General features: G+C 37.0%; 1 protein-coding gene across 1 annotated transcript in view; it reads right to left on the bottom strand.

The window, feature by feature from the left end:
* Positions 1-7799, bottom strand: part of SERPINB7 (serpin family B member 7) — a 29414-nt gene extending 21615 nt beyond the window's left edge. Inside the window, exons 1-2 of the mRNA XM_087438842.1 lie at positions 7746-7799; positions 2929-3114 (exon numbers count right to left, since the gene is read on the bottom strand). Coding sequence (XP_087294968.1) covers positions 2929-3096 — 168 coding nt within the window. The 5' untranslated portion in view covers positions 3097-3114; positions 7746-7799. The remainder of the gene's footprint in view (positions 1-2928; positions 3115-7745) is intronic.
* Positions 7800-24852: the final 17053 nt, after the last annotated feature.

Here is a 24852-nt window from a genome sequence, read left to right as displayed (position 1 = left end):
TATTATAATGATTATTTTTTGAAATGCTTTTGGTAAAACCCAATTGTGTTTTAGAAAACTTAAATTTCTATACATTTTAAATAATATTGTAATATAAACACATGATTTAGGATAAAATTTGTGATATTTTCTGTTTCAATGGTAATGTCACGTGAGAGAAAAGAAAGGAGCAGGCAGCTCAAAAAAAAGGGAAGTAAGTTTTTAAAACTTTTATATTAAAACAAGATAAGAAAGCATAGTAATATTAGAGTTAAATGAAAAAATATGAACCTGAACACATGACCTTGTCAACAAATATACTTTTCTGGCTTTTTCACTGAAATGGCAAGCAGCTTCCATGTCTTTTTAACTCCATTGAACCTCCTGCATGCTGACTCTGGACTTTAATGATACTATCATCCAGTAAAAGAACCAGAGGTTTGTAGAGAGTAGCTGACCTTCCCTGAGCTAAGAAAATTCAAGACAGGTCCCAGAATATCTTGTCAAAAAATCAAAGGTATTTTAGAGTCATCTAGAAAGAATGTTTTAAAACGACAAGTTTAAAGGGATTTTTACTGGCCCAACTGTGACCATTTGAAAATCAAAAAGAAAAAAGACAATTGAGCCATGGTGATACTTAAAAAAGACATATAGATGGATGCCATGAATTATAACTAAACTGATTGCAACTGGATTTATCTAAAATATACATGACCCATGGTGTCAAGGGTCAGATGTTGTAAAGAGAAGCTAACTGCAGTGAGGTGGGCTGAAATTAATTTCCAAGAAGCTATTTTGCAGAGGACTAAAAATTTGTACAAATAAATTACAACACAAGTTTTTGTGTCTATAGTTGTTATTTTTTCCTCTTGTATCTTTCTTATAGGAGGTTATGACAGCAAGAATTATAAAAGTCATTGATGGGGCAATGACTATGAAAGAGCAGACTCTGGGAGGACAGCAGCTCTTTGAGTCCTCTGAGACCCACCTCCCATGAGCTGTTGACCCTGGTCCACCAGGGATCCAGGCAAGGAAACCTCAGGAGATATACCAGGCAGTAGCCCAGAGAACGTCCCTGGCCTGAAATAGCACAAAAATAAATGGCTGTGTCTTCTGCTGTGTTAAAGGTGAGCTTTCATCATAAGTGTAAAGCCTACACATCACTGTCTAACATATTGAACAGAACAATTGTAAAGCTATTTTTTAACTGGATACCATCACATCGGTCTCCTCGGTTTACAGGTAAGGATACAGAGGCCCACAGAGATGAACTAATTTTCCCAAGGTCAGAATTTGGATCTAATCTTCTAGTTAGAGTTCTAGATCTTCTAGATCAGAGTGCTATTTCCATGACACCAAGTTGATTCATTTGGTTCTAAAACATTATGTATTTTTATTAATAAATGGCAAAACATTGTGTATTTTTATTAATAAATGGAAACTTTTATTAGTTGCAAGATTTTTTTCCAAAGGCTTTATATTTATTTATCAAAATATTGACTTTAAAATAACTGAAGCTTTACAATAACGTACTTTGGGTTGCATTTCAGTTTGGGGCTTTAAGGCAAATGGCTCTCAACTAGGGGATGGTTCTGCCTCCTGGGGGATATTTCGCAGTGTCTGGAGACACTTTGGATTGTCACCGCTGGGGAGAGGAGTGCTAATGGTGTCTATTGAGTAGAGACCAGGGATGCCGCTAAGCCTCCTATGATGCACAGATCAGCCCCTCACAACAAAGAATTATCTGGCCCAAAATGTCAGCAGGGCTGAGGTTGAGAAATCCTGCTTTAGAATAAGATTACTCTGAGTTTGAATCACAGCTCTGCCATTTAGTAGCACAGAGATGCCCTGGCAATCCCTCCATAAAAGCAGGATATTAATATCTACTCCCATGTCATTGTGAGCATCAAATAAGATAGTAGTTGTAGAGCTTATCCCAGAGTCCGACACCGATGAAGTTCTCAGCTCTTATCATCATCTCATTAGAGTGAAGTGTCAATGTACTGTGAATCACTCCAGCTCTTGGACAAATGCCATTAGACTCCGTGGTTGTTCCCAGCAACAAATATTCATTGTGCTATCCAGAGAGAGAAATGAATTATTCTAGGTTAAATTATCTGCACAAATAATCTTCAACAAGTACTTAGGTGTGAAAGGTTTTAACAGGGACAGGCTCATTCCAGCACTTGCTTATGAACTAAAATAATGGGAGGAATCGGTAGGCAGAAAGAGATGACATCAAGGCATTCACAGGCAGCCCGGACCTGGTATCTCACCTGCTACTGAATTTTGATGACAAATTCCCGAGAGAAGGGAGGGAAACCGTGACCATTTCACTTCCCTGTACAGCCTGGCTCAGTGCAGTGTACAAGACTGAGTTAATAAGCACTTTCTAAAGGTGATGGTGGTGAAATGTGATGACCATTCAGGTAGGCTGCTATTATCTGGAATGTACTTTTTGTCGTTTGTGCCCAGGTCACCAACGGTTAAACTAGGACTTCGTTGCGATCTCCTTCTCCTCTTCTTTCTCATCCGTATCCACTCAGGCAGTGGTTCTCCAACTTTAGTGTGCACCTGGAGAGTTTATTAAAACACAGATTGCTAGGCCCCATCCCCATGGTTTCTGATTCAGTAGGTCTGAGGTCCAGCCCAAGCATTTGCATTTCTAACAAGTTCTCCAGGTGACGCTGATGCTGCCGGTCTGGGAAACACACTTCGAGAACCACTGTACTAAGGAGAAGAAACAAAGCTGCAGTTTTGGGAACATTCCTACTGTGTCCTAGCTCAAAAACAAGTGCTGCCTGCTGTCTGCGTCCTTCACACCTGAAGAGGGTTCACCGAGATGTCTCCATTTGCATGGGACCATTGCAGTAAAATATTCTCTTGGGAAAACAATTTGCCCTAATGATGAATTGCAGAAGCCACGGGTGGTCCACAACCAAGACTGACCTTATCCATCTGAGAAGCACAGTCACCTCGTGCACCCAAACGGACCATGGCCAAGGCAGTGAAGATGCTCAGAGAGGAGAAGAACACATTTCCAGTTCCTTGATTGTTATCCATCTCTCTGAACAGGTTGAAGCAAAATTCTGCATTTGCTGCAGCAAGGGAAGCCATTGTGAAATGGAGTGCAGCCTGGAGAACAACAAGAAAATGAAATGAGTTCCGAGTACATTTTCTGTGAACATTATGGTTTTTATATTCATTTATATTTTAAATTTGAAGCTTCATTTCTTCAACCTTGGATATAACCATTAAATAATTTAGAACAAAAAGAAAATTTCTTTTTTCCAGTATTGTTGTTACCAACGCTCTAAAACTCTCTCTCTGGCAACGATATTATGATACACTCATTTTTTTTTACATTGATATTCTTTGGTGCCATCTTTCTGTGTTTCTGTTTATGCTTTCATATTCGTATCCAAGACATATTCCTGCTTCTCCTTAATGTGACATTTCTGTCTTCAGTGGTCTTTGATAGGTCTGTTTTCAAGTCCTAAGCAGACACACTTATGGGGCCTACTATTTCTCAAATCACCCCAGATTTCTAAGTTGAAATTGCACAAAAGTGATGTTTAAAGTAAAATAAATATTATAATATTAGGCAGTTTATTCAAGAGGCTATAGCCCTTGCTTTCTAAATTGTCTGTAATTTAATAAAAATGTTAAAATTTGAAGATTTAACACATCATTTTCTAACCCTTTCTCTTTGCCATAGCTTCCATGCACATTTTTAGCGTAATCACACATTCTAACATTTTTCAGACTGTCCTCATGTCAGGTACTATGCATCCTTGGTCCTATACATATATTTATTCTTTTCAGGCCATTTTCTGATTTTCTTGGAATGGAAAATGGATTACCATATTATGTATCACGAACAAGCACAAGGCTCTCTGACACAGAGGTCTATTTCTCACTAGAGAACCTAAGGTATAATAGCAAATTTAGAATCCAGGATGAAAGTGAGATTATCTTCAAATTCTTGATAATATTTTTTCTGAAATATAGATGGGCCACCACCATGGAATTCTTCAGGAATCTGCTTTGGTATTTCTTTGCAGACTCCCTCCACAATACCCAAACTGATTCCAACACTACAGTTAGGGTTGTCCCAGACTACATGAGTTAATATGGATACTCCACATTATTACCCTAGAATATTCCATGGTATCACACCTGATGGTGTGGCAGGTTCCAAGAGTCATGGACTCTTAAAAGACCCAAGCCTAATCCCAACCCCGTTGCTAATAGTTGTGTGACTTGGGTCAAGTCTTTCACTTCTCTGAGCTTCTACAATTCATCTTATTCGGTGAGATGATCAATTTACAGGACAAAATACCATGCATCCTTCCACCCTTATCCCTATAAGAGGACTACACCATAATATCCAGGCATTTGGGGCGGGAGGTCAGGGCATGGTGTGAAAAAGGAAGAAGGTCAGGACGAGGGAGATACATGTGGTTTGAAAAAAGAAAATTCTAAAATTGCCACTGTGTTGACTTTGTTGAAGTCACAAAAACTTAACGCCTTTCAAAATTACAAATGACATTAAAATACATTTTCAACTTTTATTTTATCAAATGGGAACTTGAGTTTTAAAAAAAGTCGGGAAAAAACTCTAGTATAATGCCTGATCCATTGTAGCTGGTCAATGAATTGAAGCTGCTACATTCATTATTCTCTATAAAATGGTAATAATCTGTTCTGTCCTAAAAGGCAACACATTGGACATTTCCAGAGTATTCCTGAGGAACCCATATTCTGCACTTTGGAATTCCAAGCCCTGAGAACATCACTGAGGCATGAGACCATAAATGATGCTGTTTTTTAAGGTCATAAATGGCTACTTTCAATTCACTCTAGGTCCCACTTCTCAGTTATACCCCTAGGAATACAGGGTGAGAAAATTGTTCACACTCCACACACCGTTTACTCCAAGAAAGAACATCTATGTTCTTTTAATAGTTATCCAGAAAAATTTAAACTGATTTCATATCAAACCCATGTACTCCAGGAGAAAAGCAGTGGCAGCTGTGATTGGAGCAACAGGATAAACCCCTCCTAGCAGGATGAGGAGGACACAGGATGGGACCTGGTAGATGCAGGGCGGCTTTATCCAGTGAGCAATACTGGCAGTGTCTAAAGCCCCCAAACTTTTCAGGGGCTCAAAATCATATTTTACATCTGAAAAATAAGCATTGCTTCTAAAATATGAAAAAAAGATGATTGAAATTAATGAGTATATAAGTAAATATACTAAATTGAAGCATAAGTTCATTTGTATATTAAATTTAGTTGTCATAAGAAGTTCCTTAATTTTAGGGAGAAATTGTGTGCTAGATTCTCTGTCTTCAAACAGTTTCCAAGGCTTCATGTTGATTGCCGAAAATCATAGTAAATGAAATTAATCACTCTTAGGAAAGTAACTCTAAAAGCAAAATCACAATAATCCTTTCCAAATATTTACAGTGCAAGTTATATTTAATGGAGGATTATGGTTATATTTTAATATATTCGATATAATGTGGCCTAGAATCTTTAAAATAAGACCTGAGAGATTGAAAAATGACCCTGTTTGGGGACCTGCCTGCATGGTCCAATGGGGCCTGGAAGCTACTTGCTAGTTTCGTATATCAAAACACAAAAACATACTTTTCAATAGATTTTTCTTGGGTCAAGCCCCAATTCTTGCTGTTGCTTTACGATTTATGTCTTATGATTTAACCCCCGGAGGAAAAATCCTTTCATGTTTTTAAAAATCATTTCTTAAATTACTTTCTAAGAAATAATCACAAATTTTCATTTTCTAATCTTTTAATCATCCTGGTGACTTTTCACAAAACTACCATCATATTGAAGAGAAGAGAAGCTACACCAGGATTCCTTCACTCAAGGAGTTGAGTATGTATTTTTATGGCTTAGGGAAATTTTATGGCACAGAAACCATACTACACAAATAATCATTACGGAGGAACAGGAGCCAAGACCTTCCTAGACCACTATAAATTCCCAAGCAATGACTTTTAAAATGATAAATGGCCTTTATCCCAAAATATAGATAATATATCCTTAAAAACATTCTTGTACAGACATGTTCATGCACTTTGAAGATAAATACCAAAAAGTATGTTCCACTTCACATAATTGTTTTTATTATCTTTCTCTATGCAGGTGCACTGTAGGGTCTAGAAATGAAAGCAAAATTCTTTTCTTCTCAAGTCTGAAACCCATTAGAAAATAGATAACTACATTTAAGGCAGAATTACTTGTTTTATACCCCCAACGTCCCATCAGGTGACAGATGAATAAATATTAGTATTAGTACCAAAACTCTTCTTTTCCTTTCTCCTGTTACTTTCCACAGCAACTTAAAAAAAATAAAAATAAACAAGCACCAACAAAAATAAACTGAATTCAAACAAGCCATCCACAAGTATCCAATCATTTGAGCCCCAGCTAAATAACTAAAGGAAGTTGAAAAGGAAAATAAATTACCTTAAGCTACAGAATAAGACATCAGTACAATACTACCCAGTAGGTGATTGTCTGGACATAGTAATGAAAGAAATTCTTTCCAAATCATGAAAGAACTCAGCTTTAGGTTAATTTTTCACTTCAATAAAAATATACCATATTCTTATGTTCTTTACATAAATATTTTAGCTTAATATACCGACATGTAATTAGTTTATAATTTTCAAGTTAATATGAATTAACAAAGATCCACGAAGGTTTTTAAATCCCAAACATCAGGCTTGAGGATCTAAAAGTCCATAGGAGCCTGCAACCTATTTGTTTACTTTCAGTATATTTCAATCCAAGAAATGTTTTACCTCCTCCTTCCTGTAGTCAACATACCACTTATGTCAAAACAAAAGAATAAATGTGTTCTCACTAAAACTTTTTTAAAAGTCTAACAAAAAGCAAGAAAAATAATTTTTAAATAAAATGTAAGAAAACAGAAAAACACATTCAATAAAACATAAAATTACAATAATGTTTCTTGAACCTAAACTTATCATACCTGAGTGATAAATTATGTGACTTAAATATTTGATTAAAATATTGTCTAATCTTAGGATAATTTTGTCTGTACAAGGAAAAGTAAACATATTTCATGGTATGTTTTGAAAAAAAAAAAACACCGTCCTGTATTTACTGAACTAAAATATACATATTGGGGAAAAAATGAATAACTACTATTGAGCATGCTTAATTTTTATTCTTATCATATAAGTCAAATGTAATGCTAAAAATCGAGTTACTCCTCTACAGAAGTATCTTCAAATCTTTCCATTTCTTTTAAAAACATGGTTTAAAATTTTGATAAATCCTTAATCAGACAAGCACCTCACTATGTGACTAAAAGAGTTCAATTCTAATCTCAAAAATTAGTATACTCCAACCCATAATGCCTTAAATAACAACACTGCAAATATAGAATCTAGATTTGTACATAATTCCCCAAATGCTATTTATCTATTCTAAGATGGAATATGAAGTGTTGGACTTGTCCCTGATCCCCTGCACGGGGGCGCGTGCCATTCTCCGCACGACACCAAATAAAGTCAGCCGTGGACGACCCATAAGATAGAGAAGCTGAGAACAGGACCACACAACCATTTGATATTATCTGATGAGTTCAGACTTTCAGGTACAGAGAAGCAGCTGTTGCGGTCTTTCTCTCTCTCTCTCTCTATCTCTCCTTCTCTCACTCAAAGTGTCTGGCAAGACTTTAAGTTGCGGGTTTCAGAAATATTTACCTTACTCTCTTCATAGAGGGAGTTAGCAGCTCGTTGGGCGAATCTGAAAGAGTTCCTCGCATTACTCTGAAATATAAAGCCTCTGACTAAGACACTCCCTGCTTCCTTTTGTGATGACCATGGAAGTTTTAAATAACGTCATTAAAACATAATTACGTTCAGGATCTTTACAGAGCAAATTAAAAGAAGTGTGTAGTGTATGAGCTACAGATCCAATTCAAAATAGTCAAAATAGATATTTTTTTATTGAATCAAATTTTGGCATGAAATTTTACTTAATTTGATTTTAACCTCGCATAGTATTTTCATGTAGTATATACTGATATTCATATGTTGCGTACCACTGGTATTTTTATTTATGGAAAGGCATGCTTTTCTAATTAAGTCACTGATTTTTGTTATCGTTGTTTGTTCGAGTCCTCCTCGATTTTGGCATCTAATGAGGAATACATACCGCAGAGCCTCAACTTCAAGGATTGGCATTTTAGCTTGTGTAAATGTAATTATCATAGAGGAGCGTCAGCGCGGTCAGTCATAGAGAAGTGAAGAGAGCCAAGTGCTGGAGAACAGAGTAGGGGCAGAGAGCACTGCTCTGGATCGGAAATTGGGGATCAGAGGCAGGCGAGCTGACTCTTTCAGGAGTAAGGTTCTACTTTACCTACTGTTTCTGACTTTACACATTATTCTTACAAGCGTTTGCCCACCCTGCCTTCATCTTAATTGTATGTTTTAAAGCTAAAATGGAATATCCTGGCCGTTTGAAGTTCTCTAAGGTGAATGTCCTATCAGAGGGACAGGTGTGTTTGAACATATTGAACACCTGGAAGGATATCGACCTCCATCAGAAAAGGAAATACGTTAGTGATAGGAACATTGGAAACTCAACAAAAAATAAAAAATGAGAAAAATTATCATTAACTCCAGAGAAAACAAAGATTACACAGTGAAGTATGTATCATATTACATTTTAGAGCTCAGTTGTGGATAATATTCTCTTGGTTGTAATGATTTAAATATTGAGCTATATTGAGCTAAATGAGACATGTGATATATCTTAGTAGGGATATTAGGAGGAGGTTGCCGGGAGTGGAGTGGGGAACACAGCGTCCTACCACGAGAGGGAGTCTATAGATAGTCTCTAAAAGCAAAAAGCAAAAAAAGAGCAGCATTAGCATATGCTATTTAGATGTCTAGAGGAAGATACAAGAAGCAGTGTTAAAAACAATTGAGATTGGAGATAAGTATACACCTGTGAAACCACCACCACAATCAATCATACTTCAATGAAGTGGTTTAAAAAAAAAAAGCAATTGAGAGTTTTTGTTCCTGCTAAGTGAGAAGCAGAGTGGGAGGGGGAGGGGCAAAGGAGGCTGCTGCTGTACATGATAAGCTCTGCAATCTCATTTTGACTCCTTACTACTGAGATCATTATATAAACTTGAAATAAATGAAGATAAAATACTAGATCTAGGGTTAAATACCAATCTGACAGCTCTACTGGCTGTGTGACCTTGGGCAAGTAAGTTAATTTCTCTGAGCCCCCATTTTCTCATCCATAAAACAAGAATTCAGATCAATTATATTATACGTAATTTTATATTTTCGTTAAAAAATATATGTAAAATAAATATATATACATATATATATTCACCAGCATGACGTTCAGTGCAGGATAGCCCCTCAATAATTTTAATTCCCCCTCCACGTCCATCAAGCCCATTTTGCCCTTGTTGCATTTCATTATATATTATTACAGTACAACATAAGAAGTTGGATCACTACAGCTGTTTTTATATAGCATTTTACTTTCCAGAATCTTGGGTTTTACTGCTATTATCCCTCTAGTGTGATAGTTGCATCCCTCTGAGGCAAATAATACAATAGCTTCTTCATTGGGATTTTCATTATAGGAGGAGGGGGGAGGGGTTTGGGAATAACGGGCAGTTGTGAGTGAAAGCTCAGAATTAACACAGTAGGGACAAGAGACGACTGTTGGCACGGAGGTTGACGCATGGAGGGAAGGACCAGGGTGACCAACTGATCCAGATTTGCCTGAGACTTTCCTGGTTTTAGCACTGAAAGTCCCACATGCCGGGAATCCCCTCAGTCCTGGCAGGACATCCAGTGGGACATATTCCCTCCTTTCAGCCACAGTTCCCAGAGCTTTGCCTGAGACCATTGCTATCTAGTATACTCTGAAACTGTACTCCATACCAAGTCACGGTCGTTCAGTTCAAACTATCTTAAGACATCCAGAATATGCCCTCATATGCTCACTGATGTCCAAAATCACTGTGACAGGAGACTTGGGGTCCCATGCCACAGTTGATGGTAAGGTTTAGGAAGCAAATAATACAAAAGATTCCCTTTATAAAAAGATCAAGCCAAATAAAATTGTATATTTAAGGATGCTTACATAGGTGGGCAGACTACGTTAAGGAAATGATTGCCTCTACTTACCTCTAGTGGGTAGGGAAGGTTGTATTGTTAAAGGATGGGGAGGGAGGTCTCCGAGACTCAGGCAATATTTTCTCTTTGTGAAACTACAGGCATATATTGAATGCACTCTGATGTGTCCAAGTTATATTTCATAATTTTAAAAAGTCAATCGAAAAATATAAAGAAATGAATGCCTCAGAGGGAGGATCACCGCACATTGTACATAAACTAATAATCGATCTATTCCTGAGAGCAGGTTTTGATGGAGGATGGGCTGGGACACTGGGCTGAGGATAAAAAGAGAGGCAGTGAGGTAAAGAATAGCATGACAAATAAAACCAGAAGGGTTGACAGACATGGTGCACAGCAGAGACCAGGGGTCACGAAGTTCCCTCCAGGAGCTTCAGAACATGACAAGATTTACCGGTGGTGATACAGGCTGCCTCACCAGAACAGCAATCCCTCCAGAGAAGCGACCTGGAGAGATTTCAGGCCTCTGCATGTGATCATCAGCCATTTTCTACAACTTTCTCAAAAATTCAGTAGTGAGTTTACCTCTCACCTACAGCACAGAGACAGGAGCAGTCTATTTGAATATGCAAATGAATAATGCATTCACACCAGCATCCTGGTACACAGAAGCAGTGATGAGAATCTTATCTCCTTAATCAAAGTTATCCATTCTCACTCATGAAGAAAATGTTTTCACATCACGCTGGACTGTTCAGCCCTAAATGTTTTCCCCATGCACTGAGGAATGTGACAAAGAGGTGAGGCAGGAGGTTGATTTACCAATATCTAATGAAACACAGCAAGCATTTCTAAACAGAATTTTTTTTCTAAAAACCTTAGAATTAGGTTTCAAAGGCTGCCATAGGCGCTGTCCACACCCTGCCCAAGCACCTGCTCATTGTTGTGTAGACCTAGCTTCTGGGATGGTTTCCCTGTGACTCAGAGTAAGTCCTGTCCCTAAGGAAGCTCATAAGCATTCAGCCTCTGCACCAGGTTTCAAAATAGTATTTGACTAATGAGGTCATTATGAGGTTCATTCAGTTTGTGTGTGAATCAGATCTGAAGAGGCAATTAGGCAATTGTTCTTAAAAATGCCAGTGGTTTTAATGTAACCATACAAACAAATTTTGAGATCTACTGTATTTATCAGCCTGTCTCTGATAACTATCCTCTGTTGGTGAGAGGGAGCATCAATAGACTGAAGCAAGATGGCAGTGACTCTGAGTTTAGTAAACAATTTTATTGCAATTTGTCATTGATCTCCTGTAGCCTACTTTCTTTCAACCCTTTCCTGTGTAAATGTGTTGGCATAAGGAGCTAAAATAGAATTTAATACAATATTTTCATCAATCCTGAAACTCAGGTGCTCATCTGAACTCCAGACTATTTTGGCTGGCTTCTCTTTATACTGTTCTCCATCCTTCCCCCCACTTTCTCTTCTTCTCAGTTTTCTAATCTCACTTGGCATCTCTAGATCTTACCTGAACTAAGCAGCTTTAGATAGGAGCTGAAACTTGGGGTGTTAGTTCATTCTTGTCACTCTCTTCTCTTGCCAGCCTCTTCTCTACCCTTCTGATCTGGCAGTGGAAGCCACATACACAACACCAAGATCCTCCCTGCTACAAATACAGGCTGGAGTCATTGAAGTGGGTTTGCCCCTTGAAAAGTAGCCAGGTGTAGGGAAAGGTAGGTTAGGACCAATTGGTTGGTAACACCTTTGCTATCAGAACATGCCACACACGGGCACACATTCCTGTCTGAGCTCTAGCATCACACAGCTGAGCTCTATGTGGCACCCACCCGCATCTGCTGTGCACAGAAGGAACTTCAAGCCTGGTTCTTCTGCCTGAATGTTTTCCAAAGTATAGCCAATGCTTATACACATGACTGGGTCCTCCATTGTAAAAGGCTGTTGGAATCTGAAGGTAGCATCATCTTTCAGTTGCCTATCAATTTTGTGCAGTTTTGACTCCTTTTCCAAGAAGAAGGGGATCCTGCTAGCTTATCCAAAATCAAATAGAGTAGTCATTGTTCACTTCCATGATGGTTTATGAGTAATAAAATAGTAGAGCAAAATAAAGTCACAAATAATCCCTGAAATTTAATCTTGATTTAGCAGTTGCAGTAAATTTTCTGACGGAGAAAGTTGCTGTTAATACGGAAAATATAAACTTAGAAATGGATTTTCTGTACTCTGTATTCTGCTTGTAGTGATCATTGACTAGAGTGAGCTGAAATATTTTTAATTCCACGTCCTATCTATTACCTACCTATTGTTGGGATTAAGTACTTTCAAGTGGAGAAATGGCTGGTAGGTAAAAGGCAAGGGAGTCAAGTGACACACAAACTGGGTAATTCTCCTGGAATTACCAACAGTCAACCATAATTAAAGCTCTTCTCACCATTGTTTTCTTCTCCACTTTAACTCAGGCAACACTCCCACTACTGTGTTTGCAACAGTTTATTTAGAACTAACCAATCACAAAGTGACATAAATCTGAGAAGGACACTCAGTCATGGGAACTGGTATGTCATGTCAATTCTCTCTTGCCATAGGCCTTACTCATAGTTCGTGAATACAGATGAAGTCACACGAATTGTAATAGTCTAAATTTTACTGTCTCTTGTCCTCATTTATCTACCCAGCACTGAAGCCTGTTGTGTTTGAGGATTCCCAAGGAAACAAATTTGCCCATCAGCTACAGCCACCACATGGGCCTTCCATGTTTCTCTTCTGTTCTGGTACTCCCATCGATGTCCTCCAGGACCCTTGAGGATCCCTCACCTTTGTCTCAATGCTGGTGATCACTGAGAGGGTACTAGTGTCCCCACCAAGAATACTATCGCCAGGTGCCCTCCTAGATGCCAAGCAGGGAGTCAGAACCTTCATTTGGTACTGTGAAGAAATAGGAAGAAGGTCTCTTCCCCACTCTTATTATACTTTAAGGCCAGGCACCAAGCAGGGATGCTTACTGTATCTGCATCTTCCAGAGCACGTCATCTAAACACTTTCTTTGGCTGATGCTTATCCTTGGGACCAGAAGAATAACAGAGATTCTTCTGTGTTTCTTCATTCAACAACTGTACCTGTAGATACCCATGCATAAACATCCTTCTGGTAGGTTTCTTGCCTCAATTAAATTAACAGTTATAAATAGGCACTGTGAGGGGACTACCAAACCATCATATCACCCAAATATGTCTGCATTTTCTCTACTATTACCACTAAATTTTCTATCTTCAACATTTATATAAAGGCATTATCTGAAGATATTCTCCTGCTATTATACTCAAATGAACCTCTAGACATATCTTTTCTTTAAAGGCATAATACAGAGTGAATAAAAATGTCTACCTTTCCCAACAGAAGGCTGGAAAATAAAACAAAGTGGTCTATCTAGACCCAAAGTCATTTTCTGCTCCAAAATTTGGGTGTCCTACATACCTAGGGAGTAATCTTATAAGTAATTAGAGGAAATCCCAGGTGACTAGTGGAGCAACCACTGTTTTCTCACAGTCATCTTCATGCTAACTCTGCAAGAAAAAGGATATGTTTTCCATGTAGCATTGATGTCATGACTACCCATCTCAGTTTCTATTTGTGGTAGTTCTCCAGCTATCTAAACAACTTTTTTTCATTTTTTGAAGATTAAAAAAAATTATTCAAATTCAACATGTGGGTGCCCACCATTGTAAAGTTATGTAGTCTAGATACTAGGAGACATACACTCCTCCAGGTCAGAAACGGAGACTTATTCCTCTTTCTTCCTCTATGTATATAATAGTGTCTGATATTATATTCAGCCTTAATAAGTGTTATTGAATTAATGAAATGACCCAGGGTAAAATAAGTGTTATGACAAAAAAGCAAGCAAATGGGAGCACTGAGAAAGAAATAATTAATTGGAAATGGGAATCTTAAGTATACCTTAAAAATGAGGTGGCATTTGATCTGGATCTTGGAAAATGAAGACGAGAAACATTCCAGGGAGAGAGAACAGCATGAGTAAAAGCTCATGGGAATTAATATACATAATTTGCTCTGGGAGTAGCTAGCAAATACCTAGTAAGGTGGTGTTGATGGGTGGAGGAACTTCAGGCTCTGCTGCCTAGATGGATGATGATGGCATTAACAGAGACAGAGAATGCAGCAGTAGGAATATGCATGACAGAGGGAGAAGAAATAATGAGTTCTGCTTTGAATATATTCAATTTGAGATGCCCGTAGGACATTCAGTTGGAAAAAGTAGTTGGAAATTCAGGTCTGTATATGAAAGAAGTGGTTGGTGATATAGATGCTAATTTGGGAGTCTTTGACACATAGGTGGTAATTAAAACCATGAAAGAGATTCGCAGACAAAGAGTCTAGAACAAGAAGAAGAAAAACACATTGGAAAGCCCCCTGGGAAATTCGGACCTTTAAAAGATAGGCTTAACAAGGATCCAGACATCTAAAGAGACTTAGAAAGGGCAGGCAACCAGCTGTGGCTAGAAAATAAATATTTGCAGAGGAGTTAAGTAGCATGTTTATGTGACTTTTTTGCAGTAGCAGTTAGAAGCCCAAGGGCAGGGCAGAGAAAATAATTGGTTGTGTTTTGCACTATAAATATAGGTTTGGTGGATTCAAATTTAGTGTTAATGAGAGTGCAGTTGAAATGGCGGACTATGAAGTTCAGGTTAGACATAGTATGGTGAAGAGAGAGCATGACCTTCTTCATGATTTCCCCAAGTACAGAGATTGTTTCAGGACCATAGACATCAGCACATGGGGCTCCCACCCCTAAACTCTGATAACTATGGTGAGCATGGTGAGCCTTTGCAAGTCTGATGTAAGAGAAACTATGAGGGCTTGATAGACTATAACATTATGGACAACATTATGCTGGAAGACAAGATGTTATTAAGCATGTTTAATGGGGCTGTGAAGTACACAAAGGTGAGTAAGTTGTGATTGGGGTAAAGAGCTCAAATTTCAAAAATGGATCCTTTTCAGAAGATAACAAGGTCCAAGTGTGCTCAGGGAAATGGACTGCTGAGGAGGATGAGAGGCTACATATTGGATGGTATACATGTGAACATTCAAGCCAGGGACGAGTTGGAAGAAAAAACAAAAATAGTAACTAAGACCCAGATGCCAAAATCCTCAAGAATTCTGAGGAATCCCTTAGCGTTTGGCCGATGGTCATGACCAGGTTTGGAAAGAAAGGGTACATGTAGGTAGAGCTTCCATGGAGGAAGGACAATAAAAGAAGATGATAGAAAATGCTCTGAAAATGATGGTGGGGAGCCAGGAAAAAGCTCTTACCATCTCCTCCTGGCCTAAGATAAGGAGTACATGAGGAATAAACAGCTTCCATTTGAGAGGGGTTTGAAGGAAATACTAGGCATAAATTCAGGATTATATGAGGTATCAGTGGAGGAGGCTGTGAACTCTGGTTAGAGCTCTACAGTCAGGCTGAACATTTAAACTTGTGTGGTGACAGAACACTAATAGAACGGGCATGGTGAAGGGTGCTAGGTTCAGAGTGGTACTCTCTCTGAAAAGGGGGATGAACTGGGGATTAGTGCAGATTGTTCCAAAGAATAAAACAACAAAAAGTATTTATTATGAGCCTTCTATTAGTAAGATGTTAAGTTAGGCAATTATAAAAACGCATATGGGGAAAGAAAAAATCTCTGTCCTCATGAAATTTTCAGTACAGTTAGGGATAAAATGCACATGCATAAAAATAACTGGTACTATGAAGTAGCAAAATATAAATAACACAGAGTCCAAGTGTATAGAGTTTAAGGAGGCTGAGATCCTTGCAGCGTGGATGATGTAAGAGAGAAATTGGGATTTAGAGAACAAGTATATTTAGAATAAATAGAAGTGAGAAGGCTATTCTAGGAGAGGGTGTTCACATTAGAAAGACCTGAAAGTATTAAAATTGATATTTTATTAAGGATTTGTTTCAGAATAATCCAGTGATGTGGCAGAATGAGAAATGAGTACAGATGAAACAGGAGGTAGAGATGAAACAAGATTGGCCATGTGCTGATTATTGTTGAATCTGGTTGATGGATATAGGGTTCATTTTAGACTACTTTCTCCCTTTCTGCACATGCTCAAAAAATTCCAGAAGAAATAAAACAATTAAAAAATTTAATTGGGATGATGATCTATGAAGAGAAAAATAGTATAAAATTAAATCAAATGAGAAAAGGGAAAGAAGGGGGGGGGGCTAAAAGCAGAAATACACATTTCATGTTCTGACTGCCTGAAGGAGAAAAGGAAGACCAGTTTGGGTGCCTTGGAGCATTTGTGTGCAGGGGAGCTTTGAGAGTTGGAACAGAGACTTTGAGAGACTCCTGAGGATGAGGCTTACATATTTTGACTGTTTCCTCTGCCACAACCATCATCATCATCATCTTCATTACCATCAAGTATTCTTCAGTAAACTGCTAGTGTTTGCAGGGAATACTGTGAGGTAAACAAATAGTCTAACCAAAATTAGCCTTTCATTTCATGTTTAAATTTTACAATTCATGTGCATGCTCAATTCTCCCTAGTGAGCTAGCCAGGGTTCAATTCAATTCAACAAATATAAGAGATAGACTGTGTTATGCTAGGGTGTGGATAGGCACAAGCAAGAAGTAAGAAAGTGGTAGGAAAATTGGCATGCAGGTCTGCAGATCCAAAATTCTTCTTCTTTTCATTACACTAAAAAGTCTTCTTTTTATCAACTTAAGATTTTTTTCAGCTTTTCCTCCTAAGGTTTCTCTCTACACAAAAGACATGGGTAAAATCAATTGTTCAAATACATTTGTGGCCTCTTCCTTGACCTTCCCCTTTGAAAAGCAATGAATTCATGCTACATCATTTCTGCCTTTTATTCAGCAACACTACTTTTGGAGGTAATTATTAAAGACCATCAATAAGAATAGCAATAAAACATTACTTAAGGGAAATTTCCTACACATCCTAAAATGTATTAGGATATCCCCTGGAAGCTGAAGTCGCTTATACTTTATTTGTTTGCTTGGTATTTTGTTTGTTTGTTTGTTCTGAGTTGCAGAAGTTGGTATTTTGATATAAACCTGTGTTTACCATATCTAATCCTTCCAATCTGTCTAAGTTATCTATTGGAATAAAATCCTGTAGTAGCAAGTTCCGTGGCTTAATTGCATGTTGTGGCATGGTTAATTCATTCTAAATGCTTTGCATATTAGGTCTATTTTTATTTCTTGATGTATTCTTTGTTATTTTATTATGGGCAGGGCACAAAAGAATTCAATTAGTCTAGGTCTCTTATTTACATGTAAATACTTACACTGTCTTCTCTTCTTGCTCTACCTCCTCCACTTTCTTCTTCTCCTTTTCTTTTACTTTTGAAATGAATAATCCTGGCTTTAACTTGGCAATAAATACCACAATATAGTATTGTTCTCAGACCACATGTAAATGAATGCAATCCCTGAAACTTCTTACAATCTCTTCTCATCAGAATTCCAAATACTGGAGGCCTTATTGGTTTCCATGTATTTGTGCTGTCATTTCATCACGTCCTCACAGTCCCAACAGCAGAATAATCAATGGTAAATTCCCAAAGAATTGAGTCCTCAGTAGTGTTTATTAGTGACCTTTCCTATTTGAACTCTTTTAGTTCTATGATATTTATGAACAGACTGAGACAGGGAGGTTTCCTAAATAAAACTCAATTCTAATTTCTTAAGAAGCAATTTAGAGTTCACTTTCCACCTCAAAATTTCAATGTCCCTAATAAATGCAGTAATTGGTCCCATTTGATTTCCTGAATTATTTTGTCACCCCAGCTTGAATATCATCTGCCATGAAAAATAAATATTTTAAATCTTCAGATTCATTAAGCTTTATTCCTGATCAGTTCCAGTGACAAAGTTAAATGTAAATAATGTATTTTCTATAAGCTTTTATTTTCTTATCCTTTAAAATCAAAGTTCTGGTTCTCAGTGGGTGCTTTAAAACTATATTTTAGCTATAGTATTCTACTTGCAGTAAGTACAATTTTAAAATCTTCGCTGTAATTTTAATTAAATCTGTAAATTCAGTGGCCTGGGAGGTGAACATAAATCCATTTCTTCCTTTAATAACAGAGAGATATATACTGAGCTAAAGGAAACTTTAGAGATCATTTCAGTCTAAATCTCCCATTTTACAATATGAAAAAACTAGAACTCAGAAAGTTTGTGATTTTTCAAATAAGAAGCAGTTAGAACTATATCCCAGGATGACTGTGATTTTTTTTTTTTCCCATTGAACTGTGATTCCTTCCTGGGCTCTTCTGCAGCATCTCCCACTGCTTCCTCTGAGACTGATCCTTAGTCAGAAATCAGAAGTCAGAAGTCAATATAGCTGCAATCTTGACTGATACATGAATATGCCCACAATAGATTTCTGCCTCAAATATGGCAGTCCATCTGTTCTCATAAGGGCCTTTGAGAAATAGAGAATCCCATATAACCACATAAGAAACAGAAATTAACCAATTCAACTCAGAGTTGTTTCCTTACTATTTCTGGAGTAATATATTCCCAACCCATGCAAACCTTTAGAGGGTTGCTTTCATTTTATAAGTGGAGGTGTCAATAGCATATAGAGATTCTAGTCTATAGACATTCTAGTCTTTAGAGAGAAAGACTATGTGCAATGTTTATGAAACATATAAGAACATATTAAATAAGTCTAAACTAATGGCAAGTCTACCAAGATTAGGGAAATATTAAGAATTTACTTTATTATGGTCATTTCATTTACAATTGTGTTAACTTAATTATGGATAAAATGTAAAATAAAAATAAAACTGAGAATAAAAACTGGGACTAGCGGGATCCAGTATGTGCAAGAAGTCACATTCAAAGAAGACACATATCCTATTCCATTTCTTTATGTTTCCTTAAAGAGACCATTCTAAGGATTTCACAAAGCGTGCCACATAATAAGTGCCTCTTAAATCCTTTTTAGATCTCTCTTCCCATCACCAAACTTTCACTCAGCAATGACTAAATATCCCTCCCTGTATCTCAAATGCACTGTTTCCTCACCACAATTATGCTCCACTTTCCACTCTTCTCTTCCTTTCTTGCACAAGTTCGCACTATCCCTATTCTTGGAACACCTAATGACGTGAGACCCACCAACTCCACCCCACCATGCAAAGTGCATTTACATCTTCTGGAAGTTCAGCTTTTCTCCTACTCTGATTACATTTCCTGAAACTATTATCCTCCTTTGTTTTGGTGAAAGTGAATAAAATTCTGTAGGGTATGTGTGTCTGTGTGTGTGTGTGTGTGTGTGTGTGTGTGAGAGAGAGACAGAGATTGAGAGAGAGAGAGAGAGAGGGAAATGGAAAGAAAATAAGGTAAGATGGTAAACAAATTTAAACAACATAGGCATTAGGGTAAATCTTATGGATATATATTGAACTCTATACCCTGATAACAGAGAATACTTGCATCTAAAATGCCCATGGCTTATTCATAGAAATTGATCATATGTTAGATCACAAAGAAAGTATCACTAACTTCAATAAAGGGGAATATTACAAACAACACCTTCTGATCACATTGCAACAAAATTAGAGTTTACTTACAAAAACAAACTACAGAAAGACCCTTCCATATGGATGGTAAAAATCCTCCTGTTAACTCCTGGGTAAAAGGGAAAACAGAAACAGAAATTACAAAAATCAAAAAAAAAAAAAATTACAATTCTTTCCAGTTCTAGTCACGATAGGAAAAACACACTCCAATCTTTTTTTTCCTGCTAATTACAACTAAAACCCCTGGACAGAAGCCACAAAGAAAATGAGAAGACTCTGAAAGGCGAAAAAAAAAAAGAAGGAAGAATGGCTAGGAACCTTAGGACTGGATGGGCAACTTGGTGTTAAATTTGCTGGGGTTTTTTCTTCCTATCCATTCCAGCCTGGGTTCCACACCCTGGAACTACTAACAGATGCAGGGAGAAAATCTCCAAGGAAAGCCTGTTCTCTCTAGCCAGAGGTCTAGGAAGAGGGTAGCCCTGCAGGACAGAGCCCTTTGGACCCCACCCACCCTATTACAGGCAGAGTCATGAGACAAGCAACACCTCTCACCCTCCCCACTGCCAGGTTGCTGCAGAGACAGTGGGGTGAAACCATGGTGACTATCCCTACCCTATACCAAGCAAACACAGCTAGAAGCAGTGTCACACCCCTATCTGCTGGTGGTGGCTAGAGACACAGATAATAGAGCCCTACCCCTTCCCACTTGCACTGAGACCACAGGGTCTGTGAGATAGAGTCCTGTCAACCATTACCACCCTGAAGGCAGCAAAACAAAGAATACAGTAACCAGCCAAGAGGTAGCACCCCTCTTCCTCCCTAGGGAGTCCGAACAGGATCATGAAGAAGCAAGAATGGAGTAAAGGATCCTTCAGATTTGTATATGAAGTCCAGGGCTCACCTCTGTTCCAATCATCTGTGAAAGTGAAAAGAATCAATAAGGCAAACGCTTTGAGAACTGAATTACAGCAGAGTTTCAGATTGGCCACTGGGTAATACAAAAGCAGGGCAGACCAGAATAGCACTGCAAAGACTTTGAAAACTAAATTGACATTAAAACCAGAGACGACTGAAGTGGGCCCGGCTGTGCTTTCTGATCAGAAATGTGTTAACTGCCTACTAGAAAAGAAGATTTAAATGAAACCAGAGTTTCATAATACTCAAAATGTCCAGAACACAATGCAAAATTACTCTTCCCACCAACAACCAAGAAAATCTCAATTCACATGACAAAAGACAATCAATAGATCTTAATATCAAGATGATACAGGTGTTGGAATTATTTGACAAGGATTTTAAAACAGCTATTAGTAAAATGCTCCAACTAGCAGTTTTAAACTCTTTTGTAATAAATGGAAAATAAATAAGTGCAAATAAATTTGAAAACCTAGATGAAATGGATAATTTCCTAAGGAAATACAGATTACTAAAACTAACAAGATTGGAGTTAAGAAGCTTAAACAGACCAATTTCCATAAAAGACATAGAGAGTTTTATTAAGGAACTACTCCACAAAAAGCATCAAGCATGGATAGTTTCACAGTAGAATTCTACCACACTTTCAAAGACTAGATAGTCCCAGTGCTCTATATATCATTCTAGAACATTGAAAAGAAAGGAAAACTTCCCAATTCCTTTTATGAAGTGACTGTAACATTGATACCTAAACCAGATAAAGATAGTAAGAGGAAAAAAAAAAGCTACACACGATATCAGTCATGAGTGCAAAAATTCTAAACGAAATGTTAATAGAATCCCATACCACATTAAGAAAACAATATGTCAACACCATGTGGAATTTATTACAGAAAGGCAAGTTTAGTTCAATATTAGGAATTTTATTACTATTATACATCATATTAATAAATCTAAGGAAAAAATATCATATGATTATCTCAACATACGATGGAAAGCCATTGACAAAATTCAATAACTATTCATGATAAAAATTTTTAAAAACATTCAAGAAAAAACAAGATGTCCACTATCTTTGCTACTCCTGAGCATTGCACTGAAAGTACTAGTAAATTCACTTAGACAAGAGAAATCAATCAGAAAAAACAAAATAAATAAAAAAAATAAATAAAATTATTTGTATTTGTAGATGTTGTAAGAGTGTACCTGGGAAACCACAGAAAATTAATGATAAAAGCAAATCAAATAATAAAATAATTCAATGAAGTAACAGGTATAAAATTAACATAAAAAAATCAATAGAAAGTCCGGAGTTACACCCAAACACCTATGGAAAGTTAGGATATAGTAAAGGCAACATCTCAAATCAATGGGATAAAAATGGATATTTAAATAAACGACTCTGGAACAACTGGGTAGCCATTTAGAAAAAGAAAAAATTAGATCATACCTCACCCCATACATAGGAATAACCGCCAAATGGGTTAGGAATCTAAATGCAAGAAACAAAACCATGGAAGTACTAGAAAAAAAAAAAATATGGGTCAATTCCTCTTTAAATTCTGTGAAGGAAAAGGCTTTCTAACTATGACTCAAAATCCAGAGATAATAAAATAAAAGATTGATAAATTTGACTGCAAAATAAAAATAAAAACTTGCACATGTTAGAAAACACCAAAAAACAAATCAAACTGGAGAAAATATTCACAACATACACCACAGTTAAAGGGCTTATATCTCTAATATGTAAAGAACTCTTAAATGTGAGGATCAAAGGACCAAGAACTTGATAGAAAAATGTAGAAAAGACATGAACAGACAACTCAAAAAAAAGTGTTTATTTTTTAGACGCATTTTTAATAGTAATTTTTTTTAATATTTTTAGTTTTTAGAGAAATTTTAGGTTCCTAGCAAAACTGAGTGGAAAGTAAGAAGATGTCCCATATACATCCTGTACCCACACGTGCACAGCCTCCCACATAATCAACATCCCCCACCACAGTGGTACATTTGTTACAATTGATGAACCTATATGGACACATCATTATCACCCAGAATCCATGGTTTATCTTAGAGTTCACTCTTGGTGTTGTGTATTCTATGGGTTTGGACAAATGCATGACCTGTAGCCACCATTATAGTATTATACAGAGTAGTTTCACTGTCCTAAAAATCCTCTGTCCTCTGCCTATTCATTTCTCCCCTCTCCCTACTCTTATTTTAAATTTTTGTGTAGTTAAAAATATATGATTTCTTCTAAACTGCTTTTATGTTTAGAAACTCCTTCTCTGCCCTGAGATCCAATACCTAATTACCCATGTCTTCGGCTAGTTTGTTTTGTTTCCTTCTACAATTTTTTCGTATGAAGTGAAGATCTACATATTTAATAATAACGATAGTTAATCAATTATCCTACTAGTATTTCTTTAAACTCTCTTTCCCCCAAATAAGTGTGATTCCCATTCATCACAAGCTAAATTTTAACTATGTTAACAGTTTATCTCTGAGTTATATTCTATGCCTTTCATCTGTCCATTTATATTTGTCAATTAAAACTGTTTAATAAAAGTATATTTCAGTATTTGAATTTGATAGTATATTTCAGTTCCTCAAAATTGCTTTTCATTTTCAAAACATTCTTGACTGTTTTCGTTCATTTAATTTTTCCACAGGAATTTTAAATTTATTTTTCGAGAAAAACAACACTCTACAGAGTATACGGGAATTAATTTCTGTGGTTTTAAAAATATATCGGATCATGTGTTACTTAAGGAGAATAGCCTTGGTTCTCTGGTACAGCCACTCCTGGAAGACTAGTATGAAGCTTTCTCAGGACACTTCAATCCACAGCCTGGGAGGAGTAAGCAGCATCCATGAGGTGTAGAAACAGATGGGGACAGCCAGAACTCAAACAAGCAGAGACCTGACTTCCTTCAAGAAAGGGCCAAACTATTCAATCACTCAGTGTTTATTTGAATATGAATCAGACAGAATACAAATTTGGCTTTGAAACCTCCAAACACAGAGTAATTGGAATAAGAACTACACAAGAATAGAGAGATAGTATTTTCTTAGATTAGCTAACCAAACCCCATCTGCCTCCACGTTGTTCTACCCCAGATATTGGGAGCAAAGGCTGTAAGTGATTGAAAAAAATTCATCCAAACATATCAGATCAGTCATCAGTCATAAGAGTCCAAGTCTTGGGAGAATTTTTTTCTTTTACCCTGAAGGTGGGGTAAGTTTCACTCTGGGGCCTGCCTTCAATTTAGTTCATATCACAGAAATGGCATGCAGAGTTTCTGTTTTCATAACTTGAGAAGTGCTACACAACTACAATTGCACTGTAATGCAATTCTTTATAGGGACCTATTTAGAAACACAGGTCAAACTTGTTCTTTTCTAGGTCCCTTCGTCTGGAATGTGTTCCCAAGTCATGGAATTCTCAAGGCATGGCATAGTGAGATGTTAGGATTTAAGTCACCAAAAACAAGTCCTTAATTTAGTAAAATAACTTAGTGAGTGCATGTTCAAAGGACATGATCTTTACCAAAGGAAAGTAGCGACATTATTCTTTGCCCAATGGCCACTAATCTCTGCCTCACTAAACCCAAATCAAAAGTCTCACTGAAAGCTGCACTCACCTAGATTATGGTTCTTTAGCCCCTAACCTCCTTCTCTGACTTTCTATTGTTTAAAGTATTCTTCATAAATGCTTTATATTCCCATAACACCTTAACTTCAGCTACTTAAATTCTGGACTAGTGATCATTCTTTAGGTCAAGCATGTAATGAATTTGAACATTACCAAATTTAGCTTTTGGCAGTGACTTCACCAGGATTATTTTAAAATAAAAGAAACCTATTTTTAGACCTGTGCATAAATTTAAAGTGAATTATTTACCAATTTTTAAAATATTAAAAATCAGACCAGCTCAAACATAAAATCATTTTAGGTTGAAAATTTTTAAATATTTGAGTAATAACAACAGAAACTCTGTAGAACAGTTTATTCTGGTGACCAAATTACTTTCTGGAAGATGTCTTAGTTGTTTCCAATTGTCAGCATACTATTTATGGGCTTATTCAAAAAAAAAAATTAGTAGCGAGAAAGTTTGAAGCACAAAGCTGCATGGAAGATACATAAAATTTTCAATAGCTCCCTGTAGCATTTCACAAAA

Source organism: Ceratotherium simum, chromosome 14 (genome assembly GCF_057802395.1).
Source record: "Ceratotherium simum simum isolate JZ-2026a chromosome 14, ASM5780239v1, whole genome shotgun sequence".
Classification (NCBI taxonomy): Eukaryota; Metazoa; Chordata; class Mammalia; order Perissodactyla; family Rhinocerotidae; genus Ceratotherium; species Ceratotherium simum.
The sequence above is the reverse complement of the archived record's forward strand: the minus strand, read 5'-3'. Positions and strand labels throughout refer to the sequence as shown.